The sequence below is a fragment of the Chelmon rostratus genome, chromosome 1 (genome assembly GCF_017976325.1).
Source record: "Chelmon rostratus isolate fCheRos1 chromosome 1, fCheRos1.pri, whole genome shotgun sequence".
Lineage (NCBI taxonomy): Eukaryota > Metazoa > Chordata > Actinopteri > Chaetodontiformes > Chaetodontidae > Chelmon > Chelmon rostratus.
Window position 1 is genome coordinate 31,009,980 of NC_055658.1, and position 14,750 is coordinate 31,024,729.

The 14,750-nt window shown below is 43.8% G+C and overlaps 1 protein-coding gene across 1 annotated transcript; it reads left to right on the top strand.

The window, feature by feature from the left end:
* The first annotated feature begins 853 nt into the window (after positions 1 to 853).
* Positions 854 to 11,207, top strand: drd4b (dopamine receptor D4b). The gene is made up of 4 exons (XM_041941140.1): positions 854 to 1,102; positions 2,563 to 2,675; positions 3,867 to 4,462; positions 11,005 to 11,207. The coding sequence occupies exons 1-4, from the start codon at positions 854 to 856 to the stop codon at positions 11,205 to 11,207; spliced, it is 1,161 nt and encodes a 386-aa protein (XP_041797074.1).
* The last annotated feature ends 3,543 nt before the right edge of the window (positions 11,208 to 14,750 follow it).

Sequence of the window (14,750 nt, forward strand, 5' to 3'; positions counted from 1 at the left end):
ACTCCACCACATCTATTTGACTGATTTTACTAACCAGCTCCTCTCATGATTCATATTATTAAAGCAAAATGTAATCTAATATGTTTAAAAAATGAGAAATCCTGCTGTTGTGAAATGGGCCATTCAGTGTGAGTTTACTTTTGGTACTGGAACAATATTCTGATGCAGTAGTTTTGTGTTTTATTTCTACACTGTGGTATTTATAATTAGTGCTTTTACTTGAAGCGTAGGTACTTTCTCCACCACTAGAGGTCTAAACATGTCAGATTTTATCCATTTTTAGTTTAATCCAGCAGTCTGTTTAGCCTGACTGGAAGGGTCACGTGATATATATTCTGGTTATGTTATACAGATATTATTTTAACGACAGAAATACTTGGTTGACGTGGTTTTGTGAAAGTGCAGCTGATTCCTCGTCCTGTTGTGTCTGTTCACAGCGAAGCGCAGCGCCTCACTAAGCAGATTTGTGCGGATGGATTTAAAACTGTCGCCTTCTGATTCGTCAAGTCTGCGAACTTATTCCTCCAGAAACAGGATGAGAAGTCGGCGGGGAAACTGCTCCACACAGTGCTGCGAGAGTTAGGCAGAAAAGAAAAGCGAGGCGACGGCAGGGCGCGGATCTGGTGACTGTGCGCTGCGGAGCTTTGCGTTTGGAGAGCGGAGCGCACGGAGCTCAGTGCGGATACTGATGCGCGTCATCACGGGAAAACTCGCAGAGACTTTACCTGCAACGCTCCTCCTCATCCAGGGGCTGCTGGACACGGCTCATAGATGAAAACTTCCCCGGAGAGAGTCGTTCTCCGTCGGACAAGGAGCCCGTCAGTCCGCGGCGCGCGGCCGAACACCGGCGACCATGTCGGACATCTCCACTGACTTCGACAACGACACGCTGCCGGCGGCTGCGGTCGCAGACTACAACTTCCCGGCGCTGATATTCGGGATTTTGCTGATTGTGATCATCACAGGTGGAAACGTGCTCGTGTGCCTCAGCGTGTATTTGGAGAAAGCTTTAAAAACGACAACTAACTACTTCATAGTCAGTTTGGCGTTTGCAGATTTGCTGCTGGCGGTGCTGGTTCTGCCGCTCTTCGTTTACGCAGAGGTAAGATACAGTAGCAGAGATTAATTACTGAACGGGCAAAGGCAGGGGCCCAAGGCTCAGGGGCCCCCAGGGGTCATATCTTATGGTGTGCTGTAGTGTTTAATATCTGCTGTGGCAGGAAGCTTTGGACAGCTTCTCTTTGCTTCCTGTCTGAACTACAGATTTTAGTTTTTCAACCAACAGCAGTTACATTCTGCAGGTGAGGCAGAGTGTGCCTGCAACAGACACATAACGACCACAGAAATATGTAAAACAGCCACTGAAAGACGTAAACTGACCACAAATACTCACAACATGACTACAAGGACACTCGAAATGACTTTAAGGAGACATAAATGTACTACAAAGACTCGCAAAACCACTAAAAAGACAAGCAGAATGACCACAAAGAGACATAAACGACTACAAAGAGACGTAAAATGACCACAAAAGTTTGCAAAATCACTACAAAGACATGTAAAACCACTAAAAAGACGAGCAGAATGACCATAAGACTCACAAATCACTGCACAGACACTCAAAATGACTACAAAGAGACACAAAACGACTACAAAGAGACAGAAAACCACTACAAATGACTATGAAGCATCAACTGCAGGCTTTTTTGGTCTCTTCCAGTCTGGGTGTTTTACTCCTATGCGGGGGGCTTTTTACATGTCTGCATCCAGGGTCCCATTGTCTCATAATCCATCCATGACAATAATATGTATGTGACACTGCACAGAGAGGTGTTTGTTGGGGGGGTAAAGAGCACATGTTTACATGGAAAGGCTTCTGATAATTCTCACAACTCTCCTGTAAAAGCAAGTATTTTCGACATCCTGTTTAAAGTATAAAGAGGACCAACGCTTGCAATAATCTGATGAGGGGAGTTTACCCACCAGAGCCAAAGGAAAGACCACTGAGCCGTGCTCTGTCTCACTTCTTTAATCAGGATTAATTCATGATGGGGGAGTCACTGGAGGTTCATACCGGTTAGGAGAGGTATGATCCACGAATCAAAATATTTCCAGGCAATAGAAAGGTTTAAACAGTGTCATCCAGCCTTATTAAAGAATTAAAAGCCACCTGCCTGCTCGGCCGTCTGTCTGAATATCTCTGCGGCTCAGAGATGCCCTGCTGAGACTTCTCCTTAAGTCCTCTGTAATTAGCCTCATCTGTGATCTCGTTACCTGTGCCAAGGGTTGCAGCCAGTTAACCAGCTGAGTGTCACACTGGTGGTTTGTCTGCATGCGTTTACTGGATTAGAAAAGTCAGTCTGAAAGCTAAAACCTTTCTGTGTTCACTGTAAGAGAGGTCAGAAGAGGAGAAAGTGGACAGACAGAGTTGTGTTTCACTGGAGGAATGTTGGTCTCAACGCCGAGCCGAGCCGTGAAAACACAAGAGGATTAGACGTATTTACACTCAGATTTGGGGCAGCTAATGAGTTGCTGTGTGTTTCTTTCTGTGTGTGGGTGTAGTTTCAGGGTGGAGTTTGGTCCCTGAATATGCTGATGTGCGACGGCCTGATGACCATGGATGTGATGCTGTGCACTGCATCCATATTCAACCTCTGTGCCATCAGCGTGGACAGGTATGTGTGCGCTGGTCCGGTCCAGGTTCACATGAAGATTTAAATCCCTCTGTGGGGGAAGGAAACGAGAAAACAGGAAGGGAAGGAGGAAGATTCATATTTATCTCAGAGTTTAAGGACAGCATTTATCCGTAAATGACTCAGACAGCAGATACTAACCACAGTTTAAGGTCCCGTGCAGTGAATTCACGTCAACACAAAAGAACGGCGACGTGGAGCCTTCATTAGAGCTTCCAGAGCAGTCATGAACCCAGGAGATGAAATAAAAAAACACCAGCTGATCACAAACTGTTGTCTGCTTCAGTCAGAGTCAAACATGGCTGTGCAACATGGCCATAATAATGAATATTCATTACATGTCTGACAACAGATCCCCCAAAACCTTTGAAGTAAACTCAACATCTATTTCTTAATCATTTCTTACAAAGTTCTACTGTGTCTAATGTTTAAACTAAATGTTGGGCATCGTTTGGACTCTTTGATGTTGGTGACAGCCACACAAACCTAAACGTACCAAACTTTGATAAACGCTTCTACAAAAGCCTTTTATTTCATTCAACAAAGTCCCCGAATGTTAAAGCTGCACTAATCAATATTTTTATATTAACGATAGAAAAAATGAGTGTGTGTGACAGCGGCAGCTGGTTTCATGAAAAAAGCTCTGATAAACCCACCGTGCACTACCTGCCCAGCAACTAACCCAAACCCCCCAAACCAGACTCACAAACAGCGACCAGTGAACATCGTGGAACATTTAGCAGTTAAGAAGCAACACATTTCCTTCAGCTAACGTCGCTCTGTCATTTATGTGGACGCAGCGACACTTTTGCCAGATTAAGGTGATAATATATCAATGTTCCCAATGTTTGCAGTTTGTTATGTTGCCCCCAAGTGGCCAAAAAATCAGTCAATGTAAGTTTAAATGTTGTTTAAATTGTTTAAACAAAATACAGTAAAACCTGGCAGAATTGATCTTAAATTTGGAAATGATCAAGACTACAAATCTGAGCAGACATCAGTAAAATCTGATGCTAAAGGAAGAATCAGACTCAGTGTCAGTGGAAAACAAAGCAGATGGCAGCTGCAGATCATCTCTGCACAACAACAGACAACTGCTCACTACTTGTTTTACAACAGGTTGGTGTTTTGGACATGTTCTCTGAAGTTAACTCTTCCTCTCTTGTTTTGCAGGTTCATCGCAGTGTCCATTCCCCTAAATTACAACCGTAAACACGTGGACCATCGTCAGCTCGTCCTGCTGTCGGCCACCTGGCTGCTGGCCCTGGCCGTGGCCTCGCCCGTCATCTTTGGCATCAACAACGTGCCAAACCGCGACCCCAGCGAGTGCAAACTGGAGGACAACAACTATGTGGTTTATTCCTCCGTCTGCTCCTTTTTCATCCCCTGTCCCATCATGGTCCTGCTCTACTTCGGAGTTTTCCGCGGGCTGCAGCGCTGGGAGGAGGCTCGTAAGGTCAAACTGCGCAGCAGCATCGAGGCCTGCAGGAAGCTGCAGCACGCGGCCGTCGCCACCGCCCTCCCCCCGCTGACGGGCACCATCCCCGGGCCTCTGCCCATGCCTCTGCCCAGGATCATCGAGAGGGACTTGGCCCAGTCTCGGCTGGACGACACCGACGACTACATGCAGCAGGAGATTCCTTATCCCCGGCAGTACAGAGAGAACTCGGTGCCCACAGTGACGTTCAGCCAGCAGCTGCACAGGAAGAAGAGAGCCAAGATCAACAACAGGGAGAGGAAAGCTATGAAGGTGCTACCTGTCGTAGTAGGTGAGTGTGCATGTGCTCCCTCTCCTCCAATCAGAAGCTCACAGGACAGCTATGGCAACTCAACTACAAACCACTACTGTACAGCACAGTCACACACTTTCCAGACAAGCTGCTTTCACTGAACGGCAGCGACCCCGGAGGTGACGGCTTTGATATGGCGATGCTGATGACATCACCATGATGTCATCAGGGTTATCAGACTTAAAGCTCCTCCTAATATGAAAAAAATTAAAGCGTATGCATCTATGTTCTATGCATCGCTGGTGCAGCTGCACACCTTTTATTCACGCTTGCATGGTTGTTTTCATTTCTTTCCACTTTTCTTTCTTCACGTTTCTTCTCAGCGGTTTCGTTTCTGCAACTCCCTGCTTGATCGCCATGACGGCAGATTGATGCACCCTGTGATTGGTCGACTGTGTGTTCGTTAGTTGATATCTGAGGACTTTAGATATTAATGAAACTTCATGGAGGTTGCGTGCAGTTGTTCTTCAATCTTTAACTAGATGCAAATGATCAAAGCAGTTTCTATTGTGAAAGCAGACGTGCATTTGTGAGTATTTGAAGTATGGAAAGCTATCGCGATGTCATGTCACCGCAAGAGATAAAATAACTGGTGACCCATACATGACAGAGGCTTTCACAGCAGATGAAGGAACGTAATGCACTTGTTTATTTGCATTGAATGATCAAGCGGCCGTTGAGATGAGAGGGTGGATACGCGACCTAAGACCGACAGTCAGGCTGGTTCTGACAAAGACTTAGAAATGATGTTCAGGTCGGGTTTGGTCATGTCGAGCCTACCTAAACATGATGCTTTTAAGTTTTTCTGGTGAAAATATTGGCAGGGAAAGACGATACGACAATGCAAAAGGTGTGGGGCTCTGCTGAAGACTGGGACTGAAGATGCAGGCTGAACAATGCGTGACACAGTAACACAAACTCAGCTTCAGTTTACATGAAGTGCGTCGTGTTCGGATATAAAAACAGAGAGTGGTTCTCTGTAATGTGTTTGCATGGTTGCCATTCAGGCTAAAACCACCAGATTTAAGGATTCTTCTGTGTTTGTTCTCTCGTAGATGATGACTTTCCACTTACGAAAGTTTTTCAAGTGAAAGGTATCCGTTTATTCACTGAAGCAGGAAACTGCAGCTGACAGTGAGAAGTTTTAGTGTTGAACAGTTCAATAATATAATTTCAACCCTGTTTAAAATCAGCAAAATCTGCTGCCTGAAGTTTCTCTCACGTGCTGAAGGAGTCTAAGTGTTTACCTGTTGCTCATGGATGTTAATTTGTGTTTACAGTGAAACGAGTGTTTGTGTCGCAGCTCAGGTAGGCGTGAGGCCGCGCACGGTCACGCAGGTCACTCTGAGTGCCGGGATAAAAGCGTCACCTCTGACTGGCCGTCTCTCAACGAGCGGCGCCATTATAGCTTAAAGCCCTCAATCCAATTATCATGCAACGCACGTTCTTACAGTCACCCCATCTCTCCTGAACACAGACTGAAGCGAGCTGTTCTGGTCACCTTACTGTACATTTACTGCTGACACGTCTGTGTGTAAAACTGGTTAAAGACTGTAAAACCATCCACACTAATTTATAGCAACAGTTAAGACTTCAAACCTCGACACACACATAGATCCGAACCCGTCATCAACAAGAAAAGCACTGATGTCACTTTGCTTTAACAACTTAATTTGGTGATAACAGATCTTGTAAATTTGGTAACTGGGCAGAACAACTTGTTAATGTTCTCTGATGGACAAACTGTAATATAACTACATAAACTGTTCTGCACAGTGTATACTGTATCTGTGGTGAGACATAGGCCAGCTCATCAGCAGCCAACAGTAGGGAGTAGCACACTGAAAACTGTCTTAGGTATAAATCAAATGCACTGTTAATTTGTCTTGTCGCAGAGCTTCTGTCATGTTTTTGTGCCTGAAATAGTGGGACAGAACTACATATACAGAACACGCCGCTGACACAGATTCCTACATGTAACAGAGCACCAGAGCTGTCCTGAATGCTGCTAATGAATAGGAAGTGTGCACTGACAATAGAGCTGTAGCATTTTATGCAAAATCCTCCATTCTCCTGCAAAGAAAGATATAAATCCCATCCATCAACCTCTCAACACAAAGCTCATAAATCACTCGGATCTGTTTCATCACCAACACGAGACGACACCTGAGACAAATGGCCTCCGTTTGATTCAGTGACACACTTATTCATAGTCCTTGCTGATCAAGGAAACTAAGCTTATTAAGGTGAGTTACAGGGAAGGACCTCACGTTTAGTTTCAGTGGGGCCTGTAAATCACGTCTCCACACTCAAGTCTCAACATCGACCAACAAAAGCAAAAGAACCTTCCAGTCTGTCCCTGAGTGGTCACTTAATGTATAAGAGTTTACAGTTTATAGTCATCGTCTGCTTCTTTATCTTCATCCTTCCTGTGAACTCTGGCACTGAAACGCACAAGTTTCTCGTGAGGGAGCTGAGAAAAGAAGTCACAAAATCCAAAAATGTATTGAACACCCCCGAGCTGTAATGTCTTGAGTTAGAATTATGAGACAGCGGGGTCGTACATCTCCTCTTTGTCTCTAATGAACGCAGAGCGGCCGTGAATCATTTAGATTCACGCTGTCTTCATCTGACGCGCTTCCTGTTGAAGCTGATCTTCAGGCGGGACGAAACACTGGACAGTAGAAATTGATGGGAGATCAGTTTGGAGTTTTTATTTTCTGCAGTTACAGCACGAAGCTGTCCTTTAACTGGTCCTTTATCGACTACAGAACGTGGCCCAGTGAGATCTGCTTAAAACACGACCTTAAAAACCCGTCACTGCAGTGAGTGATGGTGTTAACAGCCTTACCCCAGAACAACCTCTTTACAGTGGCTTGTTCCGACCACAAACATAAATATATTTTGTTGGCATTTTATGTGAAAGACCAACACAAAGCGGCGCACGACTGTGAAGTGGAAGGAAAATTCTACATGATTTTCAAATGTTTTCACAAATAAAAAACTGAAAAGTATTCAGCCCCATTTTCCAGAGTGCAACCAGTTGCCTTAAACCCCACTTTCAAACATGGTGGTGGCAGCATCATGTTGTGGGGGTGCTTTTCTTCAGGAGGGACAGGGAAGATGGTCAGAGTTGATTGGAAGCCAAATACAGGGCAATCTTGGAAGAAAACCTGTTGGAATCTGCAAAAGACTTGAGAATGGGGCGGAGGTTCACCTTCCAGCAGGACAACGACCCTGAACATGAAGCCAGAGCTACAATGGGACGGTTTAAAACAAAACATATTCATGTGTTAGAATGGCCCAGTCAAAGTCCAGACCAGAATCCAATCGAGAATCTGTGGCAAGATCTGAAAACTGCTGTTCACAAACACTCTTCATCCAATCTGACTGAGCTTGAGCTGTTTTGCAAAGAAAAATGGGCAAAATATTCGGTCTCTAGATGTGCAAAGCTGGTAGAGACGTACCCCAAAAGACTTGCAGCTGTGATTGCAGCGAGAGGCGGTTCCACCAAGTATTGACACAGGGGGGCTGAATACTTTTGCACGGCACACTTTTCAGTTTTTTATTTGTGAAAAAATTAGAAAATCATGTAGGATTTTCCTTCTACTTCACAGCTGTGTGTCGCTTTGTGTTGGTCTTTCACATAAAATGCCAATAAAATATATTTATGATTGTGGTCGGAACGTGACAAAATGTGGAGTATGAATACTTTTTCAAGCCACTGTATGTGGTGAATAACAGAAAGACACAATGTCCCTCCTTGATCATATTCCCATCAGCATCACAGGAAATATTAGTTCTAGCCTTTCCATCTAAACAAGCCTCCTGCTTCGCCAGGAGGATCTGAGTCTTCATCACGGCCCTTTCATACCGAACAGAAACTCCTCTGTGGGGTTCAGGGGGGGAGGATGTGCAGGTAGAAAGACGTCGCTGAATCTTGGGTTGTTCGTGAACCAGTCACGAACTCGAGTGTTCCACATGACAACGCTGCATGGCGACCAACCACAAAAGATTAAATCCTGTTTCATCAACAGAGATGAGTCATGTGGAGATCTCTGGCATCAATATCAAAGATTCTCTACAGGAGAGATGAAAACACAGCTCAGTGAGAGTGGGCCATCATATAGCCTGTACGACAGTATGCTGCTGTCAGACATAACTGGACTCAAGGACTCGCTACAGTATGAGAAAATACACTTGCTCATATTCACAGTTTCAAAAGGAACTGTTTCGTTCTCAGTCTGTTCTGTTGAGGAACCACATGGATGCTTTGAAATATTCCCTGATCCTCAAGAAGTCTCCTTTGTATCTCGAACGAGCGAATGTCGGCTGTGACCATGTCGATGATCTCCGTCTCTTGGTCTTCTGAGAATGAGCCGCCTCCTGCCTCCGTTATGTGGTCCATTTTATAAAGTAACTCCAAGCTAACGTAATAACACTGTCTGCTTCAGGCAGTACGACAGAGCAGACTGCACGTTCCTCTCTGAAGGTCTGGATTAACGAGGCTGCTGGGACGCGGCTCAGACTCGGCTCTACTCTTTGTCCAGTTTCCTTCATTGACGTCTCTTGGACGAGGACGTTGTAGGAATCTCATACGAATTATTCTACTTCGTCTTCTTCAGGTCTCTGTGGATCCACTATTCCAAAACAAGTGACTTGACCAATGGCCCTTTCAGCCATCAATCCTGATACTCTGATCGATGTGGGAATAATTTTCATCCTCAGCGTTTCCACCTGGGAAATTGTGCGTTAATCAGGTTCCAGCTGCGATGGCTTGAGTTAATGATATTGAACGCTGGTGCTTTCTAAATGAGCCCAGCCAGCGATTCATGACCGGAGCTGTGTGGTGCTCAACAAACTGAATCCAGTGTGAAGACGGGGGACTGGTGTTTACAGTGTTGGGAAACGTGTCTGTCTTTTGGTAGATGGTGTCACGGTTTGGGATGTTTAGTTAATTAACTCAGTTTTGGTTGTGCAAGTCATCAAAAAAAAGTGTAAATCAATCAAAAAGATGTTGTTTAATATTCTTTTAGGAAACTTGAGTTATGAGTTATATCAGCTTGAATATTTAAGTCTGTGCTTGCAGGCTGGATTTTTTTTAGTGTAAACATTAAAGTTTCTGCCCCCAAAGTTTCGCAAGCTTCACCTGTAACATCACCTGAGCTCGAGTTCAGACTGCCTGTCAACTACACATTGAGCTCTTTTACCTGAATCTCCTGCTAACAGCTGGCTAACTGTCTCCCTGCAGCAGCTCTAAAGTCTCATCAGATGTTAAATGTCCCTTTTGAATCCTGTTTTCTTTACACAGTTCTGTGTTCAAAACCTCTTCGTGTAATAAACCTGTAAAAAGTCTGAAACCATGTTGAAGGTTTTTTGTCTCATGACTTGAAAAACTAAACTGTCAGGCCTGAAACTGAAAGCACAAACGTATCAGATTACACTGTACAACAGATACTGTGCTGTCTGATCTGGGCATTAGACAGCAGCACATCTGTCGACAGCTGCTGATGAAGGCAGAGCCGAAGCATCAGGACGTCGGTAATGTCGGAGAAAAGCCTTTAGATGAATATTTATTTCCAGCTACGAGAAAACACACGTTTTTACACTTTGATCATCACGTTCATAAAAAAATAAAGGTGACTTTTGTAGTTATTCACCTCGGGGTATAATGATACAGTAGACTGTGGTGGAAAGTAAGTGAGTATTTACTCAAGTACTGCACTTAGGTACAGTTTTGAGGTATCTGTAGTTCACGAGTATTTAAATTTTCTGCAACTTCATACTTCGACTCTCTGCTACACGTCAGAGGAGATTATCGCAGTTTTTGCTGCACTACATTCATCTGATAACTTCAGTTACGTTACAGATTCAGTAATAAATAAATTATGATGTAACATTATCAGTTAAGATAAAGCTTTATTAATCCCAAAGGGGGGACGTCACCAGCTACCCAGCGGTATATAACATAATCGACGTGAGCTCCACCTTTACCAGCTGCAAAGAGATTAATGCATCAATAATTATAATCCAGCAATATAATATATGTATTGTTCTGAAATGGGTCATCCTGCATAAAAAGTGCCTTTATTTTTCATACTGAAGTACATTTTGATGCCACTACTTCTTTTACTTACAGAACATTTTAATTGCAGGACCTTAACTTGTAACTGAGTATTTCTACATTGGTTTTATTACTTTTACTGCAGTATAAGGCAAAAGATGATTCTTTATTCTACTAACCTTTAATATAAACACTTTTGAATTGTTTTTCTTATAGATTTTGGTTCAAAATGGACATAATCAATGAAATAAATGGAAGAACTGTTCCTTATCTACATGCAAGTAAGATGAAAAATAAATCCTTACAATGTCTGAATTCAGCCACAGTGACATGAACCAAGAACCAAGAGGCTCCATGCAGAATCTGTCACTCTGAGTTAGGAACCAGGTCTGGGTCTAAAGTTCTGGCTTACAGACTTACTGACTGACTCTTAATCTCTCTGTCTTTTTTCATGCAGGTTGCTTCCTGTTCTGCTGGACTCCGTTCTTCGTGGTCCACACGACGCGAGCCGTGTGCTTCACGTGCGACATCCCTCCCGGTCTGATGAGCACCGTCACCTGGCTGGGCTACGTCAACAGCGCCCTCAACCCCATCATCTACACCATCTTCAACACAGAGTTCAAGAAATTCTTCAAGAAATGTTTCCGCAGCTGCTGCTGACCCCAGATTTCCCTCCGCAGACACTAAAGGACGGAGCTCAGCCCCAGAAGTTACTGTACTGTCCATCAGCCTCGGCTGAAGTTACGGTCTGCAGGTTGCAGTGAATGATGTGGGATTTGTGCAGCGTCTGCTTTGCCTGAAAGGATAAACTCAGGGCAAAAATGCCCCCAGGATGACCTGAACCATCAGACCAGAACGTCAAAGAGCTGAAAAGCAGCTTCATGGCTAAAATAAAAATCCTCTAGATCAGACATTGATCCTTACTTTCTTGTACAAGCTGAAAGGAACAGTTTGACATTTTGGGAAATACACTTATTTAGCTTAGCTTAGCACAAAGACTGGGAACAGGGGGGGAAGCTAGCCTGGTTCTGTCTAAAAATAGCATGTTTTGTTTTTCAATTTGTACAAAAACCAACCAAAAAAAGTCTTTATGCTAAGCTAAGCTAAGGCTCCTGGTTGTATGCGAGCGATATTAAATCCTTTCATGTAAATCTCAGCACGAAGCGAATAAGCGCATCTCCTTAAATGTTGAGCTCTTCCTTTAATGCAAAACATGAACATTCACATCAGTCCTCATGATGCCGTCTCTGCTGAAATCTCCAACTGATCAATCAGAACGCTTCATTAAAAAAACTCGCTGCAAGAATCTGAAGGAATTTGTCGGGTGGATTCATCCGGCTGGAGGATTTGCTGCCAAAGCAACCTGAGGAGCAGAACACGGAAGATCATCCAGACACTGGCCTATCACGGATCACTGACTTCCTCTTTGAAACCAGCTTCCCACAGCTGTTCAATGGATTTTAGCATGTGTTCAGATAAAAAACATGCATACAACACTGAGGAGCAATCTGCCTTAAATTCAAAGGAGGTACTCTGACACTGAGTTACAGCAGCACTGACTGATGAGCATTCATCAACACCCTTCAACTACTGCACAAGGCTGAGGAGTTTGCAGATGATTCTGTTTTTATTCACGTTTCACACAGCGTCCAGACTCATGATCTCATTTCCTTCTAAAACTACTATTTATGCTACTTGAAACACTCGACATGATACCTGCTTGTACTGATCAGTGCTGTTAGAGTCGTCTTATTTTTAACTGAGTAACATTTTCTTTAAAAAACGTACTGTATGTATGATGTTGAATAATAGGAAACTCAGCTTAAGTGATGCATTTCCAGCGTGTGTCTTGAGAACGCTGCATTAGTTTTTACCTTCATGTCAAGTTTTGTGAAAAAGTTGTTCTATGATGTGAAACTGAAAGTACTCTGGACTGCAGGACGGCTTACTGCCATCACTGCCCGTCACCACAGTTTGTGTGTGTGTGTGTGTGTGTGTGTGTGGTTACTGCCTGTGCCTACTGTTTGCCATATCCACGTTTTATGTGGAAACCTTTCTAATAAAGTGTGTCATCAATCTAAATGTTCCGGTGGCCTTGAGCTGAAACCGAACGAGCTCAGTTTGAGGTCGGTGTGGTCGGACGCCTCGTGCTGAGCCGACAGACTGAATACCAGATGTGATCGGAGATACCTTTCATTGAAAAAACAACACAGAGCCACAGTTTGATGCTTTTTAAATTCTGTTTATGCATGAAGGGTTTATGAGACAATGCTCACAATGGTACCCTTACATTTAACTCCAATGTGAACCCATCCACCTGTAGACGGCCAGAGCAAGGTGACGTAGTGCAAAGAGCAAAAAAGTCTGCATAAAGAGGAGGTCTGAGTGGATGGATGGGCAAAACACAGGACCTTCACCCAGGAGACAGGGACCCAGCGGACCGGGTTTCAGGTCCCGTTTGACACAAAAGTCAACACTGACATATTTATCTTACGTACATAAATGAACTTCACATACGTAAAATTACGTACATGACGCACTTAACTTACGTCAAGCATGTAAACGTACTTGTGTGTCTAATCCTAACCGAACTGCGATATTAACCACATTAACAACAAAATGAGATCAATGAAGATAGGAAACACATCGCCAAGTGAGAAAAATACATCCTGAATAGACTCCCAAATGATGTGCAAATTGGACATTATGGTCTCCGCAGTCTACCCGACATGTGATGACTTTACGTTAAAAACAGGCTTTTTCCATCCACCCTCTGCATGTCTGCTACCACCAGCTAATAACCAGCCGCTCGCAGTCAGCTGTGGGTCTTTGTCGCGATGCCAAAAACTGAATTTATAACATGACCGAACAATTTCAAAAGGTCAAAACAACAAAGCTGGCTTGTTCAGCAGTATCAGTTCTTTCTGCTGCGCCGCAGCTGTGTTTAAGGTTTGGTTAGATCTACGTTACTGCAACTGCAGGGATACGTTGACCAAACAGCCTCACTACCGCGTCCATTTAATAGCTGTTCTGGAGCTTTTGAGCACTCGATGTTCCTCAGCAGCTGGATTGTGCGAGGCTGTCACAGAATCGTAGATGTTCAAACTTAAAACCACTCGTACGCCATGATGATGGCGCCTGATGAAAAGTTACAGGATCATCAAAGTTACTACAATTCACCTTGAGGGGAACGTCTGAACTAAAGCTCAGGCCAATCCAAATAACATTCGTCGAGATATTTCACTACCAATCAACCTCATGGTGGCGCTAGAGGAAAAGTCAGGGGATGACTGACATTTGGATTCATCCAATGGGGATCTTCGATGTCACAAAACTTCACGACAATCCATCCAATAGCAGTTGAGATCTTTCAGGCCGTCCTGAAACAGTAGGAGCAATAAATGACAGTAAAGCAGTGGGGGGACTTTCTTTAAGCACTCAGGTCCCTTTAAGAAGCAGAAGGAAAACGGTTCCCTTGCAGCAGATGATATCATGCAGCATGTGACAGAACTATTTCTTGTCACCGAGACGTCAGCAGCGCCCTAAAAACACCTTTTTCTCCAGGACCGAGAGGAAGCAGAGGTGAAAATTGGTTTGAGGTGTGAGAAAAAAAGTGAAGCAGGTGTTGAATTTGATCAAAACTGTAATGAGCTTCAAATCTACAAACAACACAGGGCTCATCGAGCTCGCGGCAAAGACTGACTCACGTTTTCTCACCTGGAAAAACTACATGAATTCAGCTCACACTCATTCGCTTGGTGTAAGAAAAAGACATCTCAGGAAAGGTGGACTTCATCCGACGACGTTTATGATCATATGTTTTTGTCTTACTGACAAACTGCAACATAACTGGTGTTGAGGAAGCACCTGTGGGCGTGTCAGAGTCACAGGTGATCAGACACCTGCATGAGGTGTTCACATGCCGCCGCAAAGTCCCTCTGAAATTCTTAGTAATTCAAATTGACATTAGTTTCAGACATAAGTTTACTTGGACTTTTTTTCTTTTCATGGCTCTCTCTACTTCTGTTCCACTTGTACTCCATTACATTTATCTGACCGCTTCAGTTACTTTACAAATTAAGATTTTTGGGCACAAAACATAAGACGAGCTTCTAAAATATGATGATTTGTTATAAATTAAACAACCAAACAGTTTATACAAACACAGCTCAAACAATTAGTTGATTAATAAATTGGTCAGTT

Bases quoted from the DNA above. Each gene is read 5' to 3' on its own strand.
- drd4b (XM_041941140.1), top strand. From the start codon at position 854: ATGTCGGACATCTCCACTGACTTCGACAACGACACGCTGCCGGCGGCT. The intron at 1,103-2,562 runs GTAAGATACAGT...GTGTGGGTGTAG, and splicing joins CGCTCTTCGTTTACGCAGAG to TTTCAGGGTGGAGTTTGGTC. The intron at 4,463-11,004 runs GTGAGTGTGCAT...TTTTTCATGCAG, and splicing joins GGTGCTACCTGTCGTAGTAG to GTTGCTTCCTGTTCTGCTGG.